Source organism: Toxotes jaculatrix, chromosome 3 (genome assembly GCF_017976425.1).
Source record: "Toxotes jaculatrix isolate fToxJac2 chromosome 3, fToxJac2.pri, whole genome shotgun sequence".
In the NCBI taxonomy this organism is placed as follows: Eukaryota; Metazoa; Chordata; class Actinopteri; family Toxotidae; genus Toxotes; species Toxotes jaculatrix.
In genome coordinates this window covers 14,294,811-14,315,211 of record NC_054396.1, presented here as the reverse complement: position 1 = coordinate 14,315,211, position 20,401 = coordinate 14,294,811, and the positions used below count along the sequence as shown (strand labels likewise).

General features: G+C 40.9%; 2 protein-coding genes across 5 annotated transcripts; one reads left to right on the top strand and one right to left on the bottom strand.

Annotated features, from left to right (window-relative positions):
* The first annotated feature begins 385 nt into the window (after positions 1-385).
* Positions 386-3,647, top strand: myl6 (myosin, light chain 6, alkali, smooth muscle and non-muscle). Its single transcript, XM_041034769.1, has 6 exons — positions 386-488; positions 792-819; positions 1,785-1,928; positions 2,605-2,778; positions 2,915-2,992; positions 3,284-3,647. Exons 1-6 carry the CDS (start codon positions 486-488, stop codon positions 3,310-3,312), a joined length of 456 nt encoding a protein of 151 aa, XP_040890703.1. The 5' UTR covers positions 386-485; the 3' UTR covers positions 3,313-3,647.
* Positions 3,648-6,076: 2,429 nt separating this feature from the next.
* On the bottom strand, positions 6,077-16,665 carry smarcc2 (SWI/SNF related, matrix associated, actin dependent regulator of chromatin, subfamily c, member 2). 4 transcript variants are annotated; one of them, XM_041033889.1, is made up of 26 exons: positions 16,540-16,665; positions 15,750-15,869; positions 15,572-15,657; positions 15,344-15,425; positions 14,660-14,752; positions 14,405-14,474; positions 14,232-14,301; positions 14,021-14,096; positions 12,476-12,720; positions 12,215-12,339; positions 12,001-12,054; positions 11,790-11,827; positions 11,568-11,701; positions 11,245-11,316; positions 10,972-11,085; positions 10,705-10,858; positions 10,422-10,529; positions 10,244-10,306; positions 9,841-10,099; positions 9,463-9,624; positions 9,287-9,348; positions 9,063-9,183; positions 8,806-8,969; positions 8,571-8,705; positions 8,112-8,469; positions 6,077-7,512 (listed from the first exon to the last, which is right to left on the bottom strand). In XM_041033889.1, the coding sequence occupies exons 1-26, from the start codon at positions 16,648-16,650 to the stop codon at positions 7,448-7,450; spliced, it is 3,141 nt and encodes a 1,046-aa protein (XP_040889823.1). In that variant the 5' UTR covers positions 16,651-16,665; the 3' UTR covers positions 6,077-7,447. The 4 variants fall into 4 exon arrangements, with proteins under 4 accessions (XP_040889823.1, XP_040889825.1, XP_040889826.1 ...); XM_041033891.1 differs by having other exon boundaries at positions 11,568-11,698; XM_041033892.1 differs by having other exon boundaries at positions 15,344-15,419.
* Positions 16,666-20,401: the final 3,736 nt, after the last annotated feature.

Here is a 20,401-nt window from a genome sequence, read left to right as displayed (position 1 = left end):
AGAGGTAGAAGACACTGGGACAATTTTGCACATGCCACAGTTATTTTATTTTTATGTATGTATGTTTTTAAGTTCATAAAGTAAAAGTGTATAAGCATATGAAGAAAGGCTCATTTTTAATGTCTTCTTCCTGTAGGGTTTGTATTAACTTCTTTTCACTTCATAATAGAACTTGTCATTTGCCAAAACTTTTGCATTCAACTATACAGTTACCAGTTATTATTACTGGAAATAGTATTAATATTTTACTATGTTGTATTTCTATTATTAGCATTGCTATCATTTCATACTATGTTTCCACAAGGCTGGAGTTGGTGTGGTCTGTGGAGGCTGTGTGGGAAACGCCTTTCTGGAATGAAGGCCTGTGATTGGCTGTTGCTAGACAAGCTGCGGTGACATCACCAGGGATGTGAAGGACCAGGAGCTAACTGCCGAAGATACGAGAAGCTGTTCCGTCTGTCTGTGATTTACAACCAAAAACAGACATGGTAAGCAAAGACAGTGTACCAGACTAATATGTAGAAATAGGCACTCTTTGTATAGATACGTAGTACATGAAAATTGCTTTTTATTCGCAGATTTTAAAAACATCTAACCTTGTTAACGTTAAGCTAGCTGCGTATCTCTCCTGGCCTGCTTTAACGTTAAGCCCGTACAATCCTTTTCTTAACTCCACGTTAGAGTTAATGCAGGATTAACTCAAAGCTTTTGTTAAATCAAACTAATGTCAGCCTCCTTCTGTCTTCCTCTCACCATTACGCGCCTGTGCCTTTTAACCCTACCTCAACCAGTCTGACTTCACAGAGGACCAGATCATGGGTGAGTTAACATCTGATTAGCAAAAGGGATTATCTTCTTTTAATGGATAAAGTTATTATTTTTATTTTTATTTTTTTTACGGCACAGTAATCTAGTCATAAACATATCACCGTCGTTTGAAACAGCTTCACGAATTTCGACCCTGTAGCGCGACTTTTGTCTCTGCAAACCACTGGATCCCTGCAGGTAACACTAGCTGACTGAGCTAAACTAAACATTTTCCAGCTGTATAAGGTTAAAATGTTAGTGTTCAAAGCTTGTCACGACTTATACTTAATTAATATAGGGTGAGTTCATCACGAGTGCCACTGACTGGTGTACCTTTCTGCAAAAACACTAATTTGATGCAGCGTGGCGGTGTGTTTTTGCATGCTGATGTCCAAATGTACACTTCAATGAGTGACATGTCAACAGTCATGATGAGGACAGGTTGTGTGCAGCGTGTGGATCAGGGTGTTGGCCTAGACTTAACCTCTCTGGTGTACTTAAAGGCATGGCTACTGTTTTGTGACACTCACTAAAACAGCATCAGACACCAGCTATCTTTGTGACATCAACATAAAATAAGTCTTGTTGTCGTGGTCAGAGCAACTGTTGTGTTCAAGGTTGGTATTTACTCCAACAGCCCCCCCACCCACTGATACTGATATGTGAAGCCTTTGCCTTTTGAGGTAGATTATATGTTTGAACAAAACAGTATATTTCAGTTTTTTGTTTCAAAGTTTGTTTTCTGCTGATCTGATACTGAAGTAATACAAGAGCCAGAAAATCACAACTTTTCATTATCCAAAAGGAGCTAATGTGGAGGAAGGGAAGAGATTAGGAAAGAAGCACATTCCCCTACTTCCAGGGAAACATATCTGTAGGATTGTAAGCCCCTGTTTTGCTTTTGTCTTCTGTAATGTTCATTAAGATAATGTACTGTACAGCTGTACCTGAGCTCCACCTTTGCGTCCCCTTTTTAGAGTTCAAGGAGGCCTTCCTTTTGTTTGACCGGACGGGTGAGGGGAAGATCACATACAGTCAGTGCGGTGATGTTATGCGGGCCCTTGGACAGAACCCTGTCAATGCTGAGGTGCTCAAAGTCCTGGGAAACCCCAAATTAGAAGGTAAGCCTGTCTGACACACTATTCACATGATTAAACCAAATCCGTTCAACCTTCTGCACAATCATTTAATCGTTGTTTACAGTTAGCTTGGGCGTGTTCAGTTATATTTCCTCACCATAACCTCAATCAGTGAATGTGCTCTTGGTTTGTGGTTTGTTATAATAGGACTTAAGTTGTAGAGAACGATAGGTTTACAGAGCATTTCTCTCTGCAATGTAAACAATTCATAGCCCTGAAAATCCTCTGTCCAAATAAGCTTTATTCTATTCTTTAAGAACTGAGAGGGCCTATGGGCTCTAAGGGTGTGAGGGATTGGTGCACAGTTACTGCAATTATTAGTTAAAATCAGTGAAAATATATTAGGATTTATGCAAATATGCTAGAGATTCTCTAATTGTTTCTTTCAAGGAGGTTTCATTTCTGTGTTTGGTGCGAGAGTCAAAGTTTAAAGAGAGAGGAATCACTTCTGAACCAAAACATGATTTTTGAGCACCTGTTTGAACCTGCCACACAAACTGCTGCACTGGGTTATTAACTACACGTCACAGTGATGTGATATGCTTCACTGATAAATGAGCAAAGATCTGATATTATGAAAACTGGATTTGAACTTCCATTTATTGTTGTTACAGTGACTTCATTTTCATGTTTCTGTTTGTTATTAATTCGCCTGCAGAGATGAACCATAAGATGCTGGATTTTGAACAGTTCCTGCCCATGCTTCAGGCCATTGCTAAGAACAAGGACCAGGGCTCCTTTGAGGACATCGTAGAGGGCTTGCGAGTCTTTGACAAGGAGGGAAATGGCACAGTGATGGGAGCAGAGCTACGCCATGTCCTCACCACACTAGGTAAGACCTCAGATATCTGCAAGACACGGTGTTAGTCCTCATCAAGTAATCACAGCTGACCTATGTCTGTTTTCTTTTCATGTTTCTTATCTTAAGTAGAAGCCCCTCAGGATTGTAATTCTTGTTTGTGTACCAGGTGAAAAAATGACAGAGGAGGAGGTGGAGACTCTTTTAGCGGGACATGAAGACGCCAATGGCTGCATCAACTATGAAGGTAAAAACACACAAATATCTGATAGCTAAATGTGAAAAATGTGGAATATAAAGCAACGGGAGTCACTGTGTAACATGCTCACAGTCTCAGTGTTCCCGTCTCACAGCCTTTGTCTGTTTGATGAAGAAGTTTTTCATTTTTTAAATAACATGTATCAGGCCAAATGTAGAGTAGAGCTGCTGATTGTGGTTGGTGAGGAGAAAGCTTGTATCCCTGCAGACAGATGTATGTTGAATACGTTCCTGCTTTTTTCAGGTGTAATTCTAATGTTTGGTTTCTTTCTCCGGATAGAACTGGTCCGGATGGTGATGAGTGGTTGAGGACTTCAGAAACACACTTCCAGCTTTAATTTTATGCCTGAACATTTTTGTATTGTTTGTCTCATCTTGCCCTCCCATCCATGTCATCCTACCTCCAACAAGTCTGCGTTTTGTTATTTAGATGTTATTTTCTTTCAAAAGTGCCTTTTCTGTCTAATGTGACGATTTTCATTTTCCAGCATTATTCAGTCGGCGGTAACATTCCCTCAGTGACTCAACCTTTACCATCTTTGTCAATCAATTCCTGTCAGTCTTGTTGTCTGCATTTTTTCTTTTTTTTGGATGGATATGATAATGTGACGTGACATTTAACAGTATTGAATAAAATTTGTGGTCTACAAGCTTGTAAGCCTGTTCTCTAATATCTCCTTATGGGTTATAGATATTTTCAATCACAAACAAAATATTCAAATTTATATAAAATCAGAAAAACTGTTAAATACAAGACATAGAATTATCAGTAAAATATTTAAAATATTCTATAAATATTAGAAAAAAAGGAAAATATTAGAAAAATATCAATATAAGTATCTTAATATTCGCAGGGAAATTACTTTAAAATATCCATAAAATATTTAAAAAATATATTGTGAATTTAGATGGCAGTAACATAAACTGTAATAATCATAAATGTAGATATCTGAAATGCAATACATTGTGTTCTATATCAAAGGAAAACAGAATTTAGAGCCAATGAAACAAACAAAAATTAAAACACTAATAATGTAAAGATTTATTGTATTGTGTATACACCCAGCAAAAGTAAAAGTACATATAAAAGCCAGTTTGTAAATACAGCAACATGAATGAAGAAGATTTAGTCGATTGCAGATGAAAATATCGGCCAGCAAATGTCATCGGCAAAAACACTTTTAAAAAGTGGTGGAATGTAACTGAGTACATTTACTCAAGTACTATAATGCAGTTTTGAGTACTTGGTAGTTTGAGCATTTTCACTTTGTCAAAATTAATACTTTTTACTTCTCTGCATTTCAGAGGGAAATATTGTACTTTTTACTGACAACTTCACTTACTGTTTAGTTTACGTTAGATTAAAAAAAATGTTTTGTCAAAGATTAGAGGTTTAAAATACTAATCAAAAGCTGTGTCTTGTTAAGATCTCCAACAAGGATAGAAACTTATTGATCGTTAATGTGATGAGTAACACCTGTGCTTCTCCTACTCTGACAAGTCAAATTGTCTGCTGGTGGTAGATCTACGGGCTCTGCAGGCAACACAGCAGGTCAAGAGCGAATCCTAAACATTTACTAGTAAATAAGAGTATTCTCTTGTGCCGCCCCTTTAAGAGTGTCGGGGGATTGTTTACATTGCTGCACTGTTTGTCCCTGCGGGCCTCTGTAGTTCAGACCTTTAGCGTTGTTCAAGTTGTTGTCTCCACTTACGGCCGTTTTTCTTTTGCTGTACCTGGAAAGGACATATTCTGTGAGTAATATTATTGTTATGTAAATTACCTGTATTACTTACCGTTATGATTTATTGTTGTTTATTAAGTTAATAGCGCGACCGACGCTAATGCGCTAGCCTGTCAATGGGCTTTTCTGTGTTATATTAGCACAAAGCTAGCCGCTATTTTACCACACGTGTGACGAAAATAATAATTTCAGTTTATGTTTATGAGTTTGTATTTCTGATTACACAAGAAACAGGCAAAACGAAGTCTGACACATTTTTTTTCATTATGTTTGTATTCCAGTTTTACAAAAAAGATCTCAATTAAAGCATCAAACTTTTGGAATTCAACCTCATTCTTACAAGGGCAGAATATCTATTCTGTCTGCACTTGGTAGAGTACAGTTTGGTAGTAGAGTGATGTGTCTTTGGAGTTGTTCTTTAATTTGACAAACTTGTTTATTAATTTAAAGATTTAGCTCCTTATGTGTGATTTCTGTTTGTGTGACCAGTGTGTGAAGCAGCTGACAAAAGAATGACCCACACAGTGGCTCCTCTTCACATCTTTATTTTTTTCCCCAACATTTTGTAATTAAAACCTGAACCGCCTTTGTTTTGCCTTTTTTTTTTTTTTTTTTCATACAAACTGCCAGAGTAACTGTCAGCACTAATGTGATGATTTACAGAGGAAAAATTGATTTCTACTGTATAATAATCAATGCAATTGCTGCTACCTTCAGCATAGTGAAAAACATACAGAAACTGAACGGACACTTATTTCATATCACAAAATCCACACAATGTAGTAATAACACAGATAAAAGAAGTCCATTTATGCTCACAGCTGTTGTGAGGACTGCAATACTGGCTTGACGGACATTAACTGTAAAGTTTCACCATCTGACTGGATTATATTTCATGACACTGACGTGATGTGCCGTGTGCAGAACAAAGCATGTCTTTTTTTTTTTTTTTTTTAAATCCTTCAAACTCGGTGACACACAGCGAATGGCACTGGAAATAAAACTGAACGGTAATATGGTTTTACAGAGCTTAATGGCATGCGTTGACATACGCACATGCTCACAGTCACTTATCAGACAGATCCAGCAGACCTGTCTGAATCATACACAACAGTGGAGAGGGTAAATATAGGCTACAAAGGTAATAATATACAGTTACAATGTTGACATATCAAAGAAAGAAGATGGAAAAAAGTAACAGTAAAAAATATAAAAATTGATAGGATAAAAAGTGAGGATATTGTTGCAGATATTAAGGACACAATTCTCCGTTGTCAGCTGTTTAAGGTGCGAGCTCCCTTGTTTTTGACAGTATTAACATTTCTTCCATCTGTAACTTGAAATGCACCAGCGAAAAACAAGCTGCTAAAAAAACAAAAAAAAAAAAACAACAAACATCCCCGTCATTTCCCGAGCAACCACAATAAAACCCACGGAATAAATGTGAGATAAACATGATTATAAAAACATTTTGGTTTAGCAATTAACACAAAGTCAAATAATGAATAAACATATATGTGGTTGTTGATAGAATTATTATACGTCTTCTTCTTTTGGAAAAAAAAAAAAACTAAAACTACATTCCTCACAAAACTACAACCTGGATGATCTGAGTTCATCAAGATTTGCAAAACTCAGGCGCCTCACTGATACACTGATAAGTGCAGTGGAAAAGGGACATTACTAAAATGAGTAAAATGAGGTCTTTTCAGGACCTCACACTGTCAGTACTTTCAAAGAGTTCCCATATTTTCCATTACAGGGCAAAAAATAAAAAGTGTTTGTAACAGAGAATCCAGTTAACAGTACATAATCTCCAACTGCATCCAAAGAAATGTAATGTAATTTCAAACTGGCTTCTGATTTGAACATTTTTCATTCATTTCACAATTTTCTCTGGAGAGAGACATTGGTTTTTAGACATGTGACCTTCAGGCCAGACCTTGTAGAGTGACCGTTGTCCATGTAATACAAATAAAAAATAGAGAGGAAAAAGTAATATTCCCAATCAAGTTTCCAAAACCTTCGGTATGAAAAAGCATTTAAGACAACAAAAGGACGATATAAGTGCTAAAGTTCAATTTCATGGATGCTTCAAGTCTTTCAGTGAGGCCTAGGGAAACATGTTAAAAGTGCATTTTCTTTTTCTTCTTAAACATATTTCAATTAGTACCTACAGTACGGGGGGGGGGGGGGGGGGGGGGACTCTGGAGAGATTATGAAACATGAGAAGTCACAAGCTGTGATAAAGTGTTGCAGGAAAATAAATGCAACAATTTCCAAAACACTGAAAACACAAGATGAGTCTTTTCTCCTCTTCTCGAGTGCCAGCATGTTGGTAAGACCCTCTTCGTTTACCAGATCTCTGGTGTTAAGCTTAAAATAATGAAGTGTTGCTGTCCAATCGACCACACAGGATGAACAGCTTCTGTATGAATATCGGTTTTCTTCATTGGCCGATTCAATTTAGAAAAGGATTTTTTTTTTCCTCAACAGCTCAGTCAAAGTAGAGGTGGTCTGATTAAGACATTTTTCCTTCTCACATCAGTTGTCCTGTTGGAAAAAAACAACAAACAAACAAAAAAGCTGAAAATGTAAAATGTGTTCTCTTCCTTCGGTTTATGACTTCTTCGTTTCAGATGATACAGGCAGGATTCAAAGTGGTCAGAGTCATTCGGATTCTCAGGCAATTTGCTGATGTCTCACTGTGGGGGAGGGACTGGAGCTGAGGGGTGGACTGTGTCCCCGGAGAGAGGGGCGGTGGGCTCTGTGAGGAGGTGAGAGAGGGGAAACGACAAAAATCTTAACAATTTAGAGCTGCAAGGTTTTAACAATATAACTCTTTTAAGTTCATGTTAGAGAAACTTAGGTTGGATCTTTGTTAACAAGTCAAAGAACACAAACAGACTCACTAACAGTCTGTGCCGTCCTACAGCAAGTTGATTTACTTAAACCACAACTATTTTGATAATCAAATAACAACAATAATAACGGAATTTTATTTTAGTAAATAATCCAGATATTCTCAGTTAAGCTTCTCAAATGTGATAATTTGTTGCTCTCCTTTATCTTAATAATAAACTAAACTAGGTGTTTTTATTCATTTATTTTCTGTCATTTTGGGGTTTTTTTTTGTTTTACATTTGCTGTCACAGAACTCCCAGATTTCACCGTCCAGTCCAGAAGACTGATGTTAACATGACAAGCTAACTAGTAAAGATATAACTAAAGAAACGTGATCACAACACAGCGACAGGAGGAAATGAAAGAACAATCCTGTCTTTATCATACATTAACACATATTTATGCTACAGCACTGTGATTGAATTTTGTTTCACTGTGTCCTGACTGTGAGGCTGCACTCACCATGAAGCCCAGGTGTAGTGCTGGAGCTGGAGTGGGTAGCCGGGGCCTGGCTTGGTGGGCAGGGGGGCGAGGTGTGAGCGCCCTGAGGTGGTTGGGACTCAGGAGCAGAAGAGGCTGGAGGCGCGGGGCTGGCGGCCGGCTGTGGTGCTGGTGTGCTGGGAGCTTGCTGACTTGCTGCCAGGCCCTGGGGTGGTGGGCCCGAGGCCGCCTGGTTGGAATGAGGGGCCCCGGCCTGGCTGTGCTGCTGGTGCTGAATCTGCTGGAAATGCTGCTGGCGAGCCCTCATCTCTGCGTATTTCAACTGCTCCATGTGGAAAGACTGACGGTCAGCCAGCAGCTGCTGCCGCTGGTACTCCAACTACACACAGACACACAAACAGAAATATGTTAAAGCATTTACCCTGAAAATAGGCTGTATCCTGTCTGCTGATGTTACGTATCCCAGATTCCCTCACTCACAGCCTCCCTCTCTCTGTCCATGATGGTTTCCAGTTCTTCAAAGTGTCGCAGTTTAATCTCCAGCTTCTTCATCTGGGTTTCCACCAGCAGAGCCACAAGAGATTTGATCTTCCTCTCTTCCACCGCAGCCAGGTGCTGTGAAGAAAGTGGAGGTGAAACCAAAGTAACAGAATATAAAAACAAAAGAGGTGATGAAGGACACGGCCTCTGGATGCCTCACGATAATCAACTTTACCTTGGCTTTGACAGCAGCAGCAGCGAGAGCAGACGCGGCCGCAGTGGCCAGGTTCCCCTCTCCAACATCACGCTCCACCTTGGCCTTCCTTTCTCCCTCACTCTCTCCTTCTCTTTGTCCTTCCTCTGTTCCCTCTTTACCCTCCTTTTCCTTTTCCCCATCGCCTAAGAGAAGAAAACTTTTTTTTTTAGTTTTTTTTTTTCACCTTTGACAAGAACAGAGTATTTCTTGTGTCTGAGAGCCATGAACTTCTGTACCCATCTCTGGCTCCGTTTTGTCGGCCTCCCTCTCCCCTTCGGGCTCTCTTCCTCTCTCTTCTTCCTTCTTCCCGTTCTCTGCCTGCTTCTCCTCTTCCTCGATCGCTCCATCTTTGCTGTCCTGTGTGGGGAAGTAAACACAGCACAATGAGCTTCGCAGCAATGCATCAGCAGAACTATCCCGAGTAAGAAACATCATGCATTATAACGACCATGCATCATACCTTGGCCTCTCTCTTCTCTTCACCTGATTGGCTGTCACTCTTGCTTTCATCAGTGCTTTCGTCTAAAGGCCGAGAGAGAAGACGAGTCAGACGCTGCCTCTTGCAGTTTTGCATGTACAGTACACATGTATACATGCATAAGTGTGTGTGTGTGTGTGTGTGTGTGTCCAACCTACCAGGTCTGTCTCCCTCCTCCAGGCCGGTGCCTGCAATGCCACTGCCCTCCAGGCCGTACAGAGGGTCCTGGCGGCCGCTGACCCTCGCCGCCTCCTCCACCCGCCGCACATGAGCCTCGACCAGAGCTGCAGGAACCTCCTCTTTCATACGAGAAAACTCCTCTGAGGAGCAGAGGCAGAATGTGAATTTGACTGCTCAAGAGTAATCTGTGTGTACAATGATCAATCACAGTCGTGAAAGCACACAGTACAAGCGGTGAGCTCAATGCTATTCTGTGCCCTCAGTAGGAACAGCTTATCAGGTAGTTGCTAATAATTTTCTTGGACTGTTTTCGGTGTTTACACAGGAGGGACATTTCAAAATAAGCCTCTTCTCACCCAAAGCAGATTTGGCTGCCGCTGAGGCCACACGCGGGTCGACTACAGACGCGAGGAAGGCCACCGTGCTCATGACAGGGTTTCCTGCTTGGCTGAAAGGTACGGGCTGATAGGCCAGTGGTCCCAGGGACGAGGAGCTATCCTCCAAGTAGGGGTCTTCAATGGGCAGCCGCAGGAAGTGCAGGATACACTCATCCTGCGTGCGGCTGCCAACATGTTCTGACACTTTGTTCCAGTCGTCCTTGTACATCTCCAGGCCCTGAGGAAAGTGAGGACAACATTTAGCTCTGCGTTTTCATGTTGTTTTTTTTCTTGTTTTCTTACAGCTAGTGTTATACATCTTGTATTTATGTTGGCACCGCTGTTTCACTGTCACAGTGTTGATATTAAGGACTGTTTGTACCTCAAGTAGTAGTAGTGTTTCTTGTTCTGTCCACTCCCTCATGGAGCTCGCTGCACTCTTGCTCTGCACGCAAAAACATCACCACAGCTTTACTAATATGAAAAATCACCGAAAATACAGTAAAGTCATAAATTACAGCACAAGAATCATTCTGCCATCCATCCTCTTGGACCTGTACCTTTGCAGAGCCAGTCTTCTTGCTGTACATGTCAGTTCTCAGCCCGAAGTTTTGCAGATCTGCAGGTTTATCCTTCACTTTATCTGGGAATGACATCATCTGCTGGGTCTGCAGGGACACAGTGACAGAGGGACAAATGTAAAACAACCTGGAATCTGTGTGTGTGTGTGTGTGTGTGTGTGTGTGTGTGTGTGTGTGTGTGTGTGTGTGTGTGTGTGTGTGTGTGTGTGAGAGTGTGTGTGTGTGTGTGAGAGTGTGTGTGTGTGTGAGAGTGTGTATGGACCTGGGATGTCTTGGGCTGCAGGGGCACCAGACTGGATGGAGTGTCTGCCAGGACATGGAAGTGAGAGGTGGGTGGAGGACCCATGGGTGTGGGCCGGCTCTCAGAGTCCACCTGGTAGTTGATCAGACCCCACTGCTCCAGGAAGGCGTGAACTCTGTGGGAGAAGAAGCACAGAAAATGTCTGACTAAAACACGCAACTGTACAGATACAGACAGTTAAAAGTCTGGATTGGCTGATTATGTTCGTCACATTCAGCCTCCACCCACCTCATGATTGCACACACATCTCCTGCCAGGTTCCTGCGGCAGGCGGTGGAGGTCAGGTACTCCTGAGGGTTCAGTCGGTAGGTGTCGATCATGAAGTTCCTGTACGCCAGGTAACTGCCAAAAGATAGAAGTAAACAGAAACATTAGATATAACAACCAGGGTTTACTGTTGTACCATATGTGATTGTTTTTGTAAATGTTTTTGTAAATGTGATCAGATCAGCTAAATACCTGCAATAAAAACATCAAATATTGTGCTGATCACACACTTACATCTCGGGGGTTTTAGATTTGTTCTTTCCGTTGAAAAACTCTGGCAGAGCTCTGCGCTCAATGGCGTGAACACTGGGGAGAAAACAATCAGGACAGTATGAGGACTCACAGCTGAACCATATCTGGAAGATGGATTTTTTTGACTTTTTGAGTCACCTCAAAAGTTGGTTTTCTTTTCAACCAAAAATTATGACAGCTAGGTTCACATTTTAAGTCTTTAAGTTTTTATTTTTTTAACGCACATTTGAATTGTCCAAACAATCAAATTACTGCCAAAAAGGGGGAAGATACTCAAAAAAACAAACAACATCTGATAATCTTACCTGTTGTAGTCAAACCAGGCAGCGTAGCTCGGTATGATAATGTGGTGAGTTTGCTCAGTCACATTGTCCTCGTGAAGGTCTGAGCCTTTCACTGGTTCACCCTTCACACTCGGAGAGCCTTCCTCCTCCTCCTGCTTCAACAAACACGCACACACTCAAGATGATATATGGGTTTACTGTCCTCGCCATAATGTTGTCTTGCACTTTCACAAACTACCTTACCTTCCCCGTTGTTTCCATGGACTCATCCTCTTGCTCATCTGTTGAAATCACAAAAGAAGAGTTAGTGGACAGAAAGCAGAATCTGACTCCGGTTTTCAGAGGCTCTCAATGTACTTAAACACAGGACCAGTAACAATGTCCAGGGAGGTCCACATGGACATAAAGCAAAGACATGGACAACAAAGTGGAGTGTGCGTTTCTTTCTGCTCACCCATATCTGTTCCTCCTTTGACTGGAGTTGAATCAGAGTCCTTCTTGGTGTTATCTGCAAAAAAAAAGTATAATGTCAGCCGGTCACAGATACTTTCTGCTACTCTGCAGCCTTAAAACATGACAACTGTGATTCATGTTAATGGTCATCCAATGTTGGAGCTGGTTGTGTTGTTCTTTTTGTTTATATTGTGCACATATGTTGACTTGTGTACTTGTCTTAGCTGGGTTTCCCTCTTCAGGTGCTGGAACAGGTGACGCTTCATCTAAGTCCTTACTAAGATCCTCCTGTTCCTCCTCCCTCTGGCCCCGTTTAGACTTGGTGTACGGGGTCGTTGGCCTGTCAGCACACACGCACACAAAGAGGACAATATTAGACTGTATTGTAAAATGTCCCTGATAGCTCTGGTTCTACAGGAAATACATATTGTCAAACATCATTGTTATATTTTTTCAAACCATGTCTGATCACAAACCCTTTCTTGGTGTTCTTCTTCTTGCTCTCCTGAGGTGGAGGGGTGGGGGAGGGCGACGGCGAGCGCTTCCTCTTCTTGGCGCTGCCGGGCTTCTTGTCCCTCCGCTCGTCAGGTGTGGTCACCTCATCTGTCAGCGTCTTGGCGGAGATCCTCTTCCTCTTAGGGCAACCCTCACCCACCTCATAGTCCTCTTCATTCATCCACTCATTATACTGGTCCAGGTCTAAAATCCACTTGGCATGTACCTGTGAATAAAGACGACATATTGTATGGCGAATGTTAAAACATTTTTTTCAGTAAGCATCCCAATCGCTAGAGTGAGTTGTCATTAACCCGTCCCACAGTTCGTCTCAATCGTCTCAAACAAAATTTGAGACGATTCAGGATTTAACGCCTGTTTGAAGTTGTGGTCGAGAGAGACAGGAAGCTTGACAGTGAACTAAACCAGTGTGGTCATTACTGTGTTAATGCTGCCCTGAATATTTGAATGCTTCACTGCTGTTACTACCATGTCCTAGTGAGCATTAAACGCCTTCAGCAAGCAACGCTCCAAATACACAATAAGAGCTTCTGACGCCACTTTGAACTTTGTGGTTGGCTGTGTTGCTTCAAGTGCCAATTTGCAGCAGCACTTCATACTTGGATGTTTTGCACAGAGGCAAAAATATGAAATGAGTAAATGTCCAAATTGGGAGCTATCAGCTCAGTGTACACAGTTACAGACTCACGTTGTCATGACTAGCCCCTAAGGGGGCTGTTTTTTGAACCCTTTTGTTTGGATCTCTTTTGTGGACATTTGGACCTTTTCAGATTCTTGTTTAGTTTGTTAAGTTTTGTTCACTGTTCCTGTTTTATTTTGAAATCATGGCCCTTGTGTATCTTGTCTTGTTCTACTTCCTGTCTTTGTCTTGTTTCCCTCCTTTTGTGATTGTCTGCCCCGCCCTAATTGGTTTCACCTGTTGCCCATTGCCTGGTGTATTTAAGTCTCGTTATTTCGCTGTGTTCTTGTCGGTTCGTCTGTGTCCCCTGTCTGTTTCCATGCCTGTGTCGATACCCAAGTCTGTACCTGAGTCTCTGTCTTCCCCGTGTTTGATCCCGTACCTGTGCCTTGTGTTTTTTTCCCCACCTCATGGACTTACATTGGTTTCCTGTTTTCAAGTAAGGACTTTTGTATTTTTTGGTTATTTGAGTTTTGATTCTTGGCCCTGGACTCTTCCAGTGATTTTTTTGGTTCATTAAAAGACTTTTAGTTCTACCTTTCTGCCTGTCTTGAGGGTTTTTGCGTTTGGGTCCTAGTCCTTGCTCCCCACCGTGACACATGTTGTCCAGAAAAGCACAAAACGTTTATTTTAAATTCTAGACAATGTAAAGACATTTTCCAAAAACCTTGCACAAAAAATTATGCAAACTTGTCTATAATTTTCCATCTGATGCCTTTGATTTGAATATTTTAATCATTCCAAGTATCAAATAGGCTCAATAAAAAGCTGGAATGAACAGGACTTGACCAACATGCTAAACATTGTATGGCAAGAAATGAGGTACCTTCCTGGGCTTTTCTGGGCTGGGAGGATCCTCCACAGCAGCCTCAATCTCACTGGCTGAGATCCAGGTGTCATAGCTACACAATGAGAGGGGAAAGGTCAAAGGTTAAGCCATGTGAAAGACTACAAATTTGAGTTTGTAATGAAACACCTCAGGGAGAGCAGTGTGTTGGTTAAGTTTATGTAAAACAAGGTATCATCTCAGGACAAACCTGTCAGGAAAATATCCCCAGTGGAGCAGCACTTGCTTATCTCTCTTCATCACGGGACGCACCCACTCCTCTGGACCAAAGAGAGAAAATGATATTAGCACAAAGCGAATCAGTGCAGCAGAATTCACAACAAACACAACAGGCTCTGCTTAAACACACATTTGAAGGCTCACCTTCCTCCAGACTGGCAGGAATAGGGACAACAACATGGGAGCTGGAGGACTTGTCCTCAGTCACCGAGCCCTGCAACAGATGTTCACACAAATGATAATATACTCTGAAAAAAGAAAACTTGACATCTTAAAATATTAAAAACAATAATTTTTTAACTTAAAAGCCTCCAATGTAGGCTAATTTTGGGTGCAGAGAAACACTTCTGTCTATAATGCTGACATATAGTCACTTTTAACAGAAGAAAAGACACACACCTGATGTCTTTTGATGATGTCTTTTAGTTTCCCGAGCAGTTTTGGTTCTATGTCAGGGCTCAGGTAGATGACAGGTCTTGTCAGGCAGTTGTTCTGAAACAAAGAAATGCACCAGATGTGTGAATTAAGGCAATCACAAGTTTAAACGCAGAAAAATACCTATAAATGCAAATATAATCTATTTCATATCATCTCTTTTAAAATAAGAACTCTGTCGTGCTGTTGAGCTCATCAGATCAGGAGAGCCGGAGGATCTTGTGGTGTAGCTGCAGGGCTGATTAAGTAGGATTACTGGTGAAGTCACATGACTGAGTGCCCTTCATTATTTCTATCTGTACTGTTCAAGCAGCCTGGTTCTCAGACACTTAACAAATATGATGTAACAAGAGGAGACATGTAACCTCTCAAAGCAGCACCGTTTAGCTCTGGTGCCTGCAGCAGGAGAAGTTAATCGCATAAATAAATAACTGTGATTTTAGCATTGTGAGAATGTTGTAACAGTTTGTCGAGTGAAGCAGGCTCTGAATGAATATGAATCTATATGAAAAAAATATATATACATATATATAAACAGTTTACGTTTCTCTTCAATTTCAAAAATTCAGAACTGAGAACAACCAGTGTAATTGGACGATTCATTTGCACAATAATTATGTAAAAATACAAGCCCTCAGGCAAACTCACCTGCACTAAGGACTTCTCGATGGTCATGAACATCTCCACATTTCGATCCATCCTCGACGGATTCTGGAAGTCAAACCTGCGCCTACCAGGAAATTAGACTGGAGTTACACACGAAACGGCAACATAGCCAAAATCCAACTGAGCGCTGTAATTCTACGTAACTGCACTATTTATTTTCACTTTGTCTGTTTCTTTAAGCCTTTAAACCAGCTGAAAAGAAAGGCTTACCATCCTTGGTCACTCTTGAACTTGTAGGCAGCAGCCAGGATGTGGCAGAGAGCCCCCCCTGACTTGAAGTCAAGGAAACACTTCATCTGCAGACACAAAACACACCAGTTGCAGGGTGTCCCATTGGAGTAAGTAAGTGTGTGAAACAGATGTATAAAGAGGGATGAAGGAGACATACCGGCAGTTTGGTGAGCGGAGGGTTGCTAACATGTCGACCGAACACCTCCTCCTGAAACTGGAGAAGCTGGACCACCAGGCTGGACAGGGACTTGTTGGTGGGGGGCTCGGCCTGGATGTACTGTGAGGACAAGATCAACACAGAGCTGAGCCACAGGGGGGACATAAAAATAACCTACAGTGTGCTGTTAGCTGCTGTGTGTCGGTGGAAGTTGCACAGCTCTCAGTTTTACCACTGAGAGTGTGAGACTGTGCCGTAATGCAATATGTGATATGGGGATAAATTAATGCATACCCGTCCATTTCATCATCATCATTATTATTATTGACGTTTTTTGGGGAGAAGAAACACTGTATTTTGTTGCATCGATGTGTCTTAACACCAGCACACCGCTCACGGTTCATCCAGACGGGCCGTGAACATCTGGATCTGAGCTGCATTACCGTTAGCCCATTAGCTAACTAGCTCGCTAGCTGGCTGGCCGGCTAAAGTCACCCCCTTTAATTTTTTTTTATCCAAAAACCATTCACACAGGTCAGACCGTGTGCTGGTTTTGGGTCGGTTTAGCTACATAAGCATCCGGGGGTACCGCCGTTCGCGGCTGCATCTGGCGCAGCTGTCGGCTCAGCATCCTTTTGTATCCCCGGCTCGAGTGAATCAAACAGCTGGACGCTCAGCAGCACCCTCCCTCCTCTCTTTGTCACTGCCTCTGCCCAGCGGGTAAGTGCCCACGTTTCAGGGTGGAAAATGTCTGCTCCGTGTGTACGTTTACAAAACATGCGCTCAGTACCTTTTTGTAATTCTTTCCCAGCCACACGCGGACATTATCAAACTGAGAGACGGTATCAGACGCTTCGAAATATTTTACATTCGGGCCGCCGTCTTTCTTCCGCACCGCCATCTTTGCTTGCAGACAACCAGTCGACGTCGCCTGCCGCCCTGTGGCCACAGCGTGGTACTACAGCCTCGGGAACACACGGCGCTGCAATGACTCCCACTGAACAGCAGGGGGCAGTGGTGTAGCGAGTGTTTTGAAACAAAATATGAGAGGTATCAATGCAGAGGTGCACGCAGTTCGCAGAGTATGTGCTTTAAAGCAAAACTACCATTCAGATTTTTACTTTTAAAAAATGTACTTAAAGTAGGCTATCAAAAATAAAATAGCTATATCAAGTTTGTTTTGCAGTATTTCTCCTGTCCAGTGGTGGAAAATGTACTCACATCCTGCTATATCAAAAGCAGTGATGCCACCATGTAAAATATTCCTTTACAAGTTAAAGGTTTGTATGCAAAACTTAAAAATAGTAAAAATAAAACATAAAAATGTTTTTGTGTTTTGTATGAAAAATGTCAGGTGAATGGAGTAAAAACTGCAGCATTTCCCTCTGAAATGTAGTATAAAATCATGTAAAATACAAATACTCAACTAAAGAACAAATACCTCAAAACTATACCTAAATGCAGTACTAGAGTAAATGGTGGTAGTAGCAAAAAACAAGACATAAATGGTGAATTCGTTCCAAGCAAGTGAGCTGTAATCAGTTCTGGATTTGTTTTTTTATGTGCAATACTCTCAAGAATGAAGCTGAAATAATGAATGACATGTCAAAAATCTTGTGTCATGAAATCGCCACACACATAACCAGTCTTTGTCTCTGTCTCATGTGCTCTTAGGACAAGGAACAGAAAATTACAACCGCTGCAATATTTTAAAAAATAAATAAATAATAAAATAAAATAAAATTATAGTTCAGTGTACATTACTACAGTCTCTCAGATTTTGTTACACTTGAGTCAAGTTAAGTCTTGCGAGACAGACCAGAGGAGTTTCCATTACAAATTTTCACTTCAACGAAATTAACAAGTATGTCTACACCACTGTATGTTCTCAGAACACAATGCAGCTTACTGTGAGTACAGTCTTTAGGAGCCAAATTTGTTTTGCATGTCCTCTATTGATTTTGTCTCAACAACTTTAACCAACCTGAACTTGTGGGAAATAAATATAAAAGCGTAGTATACATGTCAGTCCTGTCTTTGGGGCATTATCAGGCCTCATTCATAAGGTTTAACAGGTGGTCAGATCTGGCTGCGTCTTCACATACTTGAAAAATCAAACAATTTTCAGAATCAGCAGGTTGTTCGAATCACCACAAAGTGCTACAAGTGCACGCTCGAGGAGGCAGTTGAAAGAAGTGTGTCTTTTTTTAAATTAAGTATGACGCAGCCTTCACAAGTGCAAAATACTTCCTGACTGAAAGTGATTTGGAGACTGATTAATTGCTAATTCCCTTTATATATTATACAAGGAGGCCAAAATATAGTACTTACCTGTAAATCTTAAGAAGAAGGAGTCAGAGAAGAAAAGGGTGATTCACTTTCTGAATTGGCAAAAACCTCCCCAGCGATTAAATGACCTCCTGCAGCAGGATCTGAGTAAGTGTACTGACGAGACGAGAGGGAACGAGGAGAAGCAAAGGCAGGCAAGAGGATACAATACACAACTGAATGAAATAAGACCCATACAATCAAAATAGTGAGTCCACATGCTGTATTTAATTAAAGCGTGGCTTTGCGATGATCATTCATATTAATCAGGTATCTAGAGTCTATAGGGCCAACTATCAATTCGTTATCTTGATTGCATAAGACCTGACCTATGAGGATACTCTCTTTAAAACATATGAAGCTGATTTCACACTTTGAACTGTATTGTTCAGGAATGTCTGCTATTCACTCAGGAGAGTCAACATGTAACAGCAGGAGGGCAGTGAGAAAACAGCGCCTTTAATCTCAGTCTCAGTCTCAGTTTAATCTCTGATTGTTTCTTATGTATATTTTAATTCTTTGGCCCGGTGATGAATATAGGCAATTTGTAAGGAAAACCAAAACCAAATTTTAATGGCCATGAAATGATTAAAAGGGGAAAAAAACCCTAAAAACTACCTATGACTGCCACACAAAAATTATATCATTTTATAAAGACTTTTACCAGATTTTATTTTTTATTTTATTTTAAAGTTTTCTCCACAGGCCTCCAGAAATATTGAAATGACACAGTCTGAGACAGAGAAATCACTCTGTTGAGACAACTGAGAGTTATTTTCATTACTGATTAATCCTTTTCTAATTCTTCTTCATCTTATTATTTTTTTTGATAAATCAGGTCATTGTTTATGTTTATGGACTCTCAAACAATAGTGAAAAATACCCATAAACCCATCAAAACATTTTTAACAGCAACAGTGACATTTTCAAATGTCCTGTTTTATCCAACCAAAAGTCCAACGCCCAGAGATATTCACAATGATTCCTGACAAAAAAAATCAACAAATCCTCTCTTTTGAGAATTTTTGCTTGAAAAATAATTGTGAAATCAAACTAGCTGCTGAATATTTTTCTGATGATCCACTAATCAATTAATTAACTAATTGAATCAGCTCTAGAAACTGCACAGTATTATACAGATTCCCCCAAATGTATAATATAATGCGTCCTATAATATTACATAAATACCACATCAAAAATCAAAGCTTCCATGGAGAAATGTGTCAAATATGAATGCCAAAAAACTGTACACAAAAAAATTACTACCTATACATAGAATGAATAAATATAATGAAATATAAATTAAAATATCCCAGGACTACATAATTTTGAGTTATCTATAGCACAATAAACTTTAAATAAACACAGACTAGAAGACAGAATAAAAGTCATAAAAAGAAGAAAATCAACAGACATAAAAAAAAGTACAGAAATAACTGAGAAAAATATAGACACATCAGACTGTTGTCATGTCTGTGACCTTTTTGCTGGTCCTCATTTAGTCAGAGGCTCAAATTAACCTTCATTAACAGAGAATAGGTGTGTGTGCATGGGTGTGTGTGTGTGTGAATCTTACATGACCCAGGCTAATTTGTGAAAGTCCAGAGACAACACTGAGGAGAGTAGTGCTCCTTGAACTAGTATTCCTCAGACTGCCTGTGTGTTTGTGTTTGCTCATGAGCATGTGTGTGCATATCTGAGTAACAGCACGTGTGTGTGTGGTGCACCCGTCTGTGCTGAAGGAGCGAAGCCTATTGATTATTTTAATCCTCCTATTTGTGAGTCTGTGATCCTCTCGGCTCAGCCTTCCACAGGGGGATTGCTAATGGGGCTGAACGCTTCCCTCCTCAGCCCTCTCTCCCTGTCCAATTAACTTAACGCTGGAATCTGCGAGGGGGGAGAATTGGGACTCAGAAGGAGTGTGTGTGTGTGTGTGTGTGTGTGGGAGGGAGGGCGGTTGCACAGCTAAGATACAACTCAACTGACTCCCCCAAGTCCAACATTTCCCAAACCTGTCTTTTGCACCACATTCGGTGAGAACTTCCTCATCCGGAATTGTATTACCTCTCACCTTTAATTAAAGATCCATCTACTTGTTTTTATTCTGGTGAGGTGAGAACTCCCTTCAGCCAGTGTTTCATTTTCACAAGGTGGCTTTGCAGAGGGTAGAAGCACCAGAAGGAAAGTCTTATTATAGGAACACTAGCTTCAAACCACGTCACTGTAGCTGTAATTTTGCTTGATCTCAGATATTTCAATACATATGTGTCCACTGAGTTTGTGTTCAATTTGTGTTCGATTCTCTCCTGAAGCTGAATTTACGC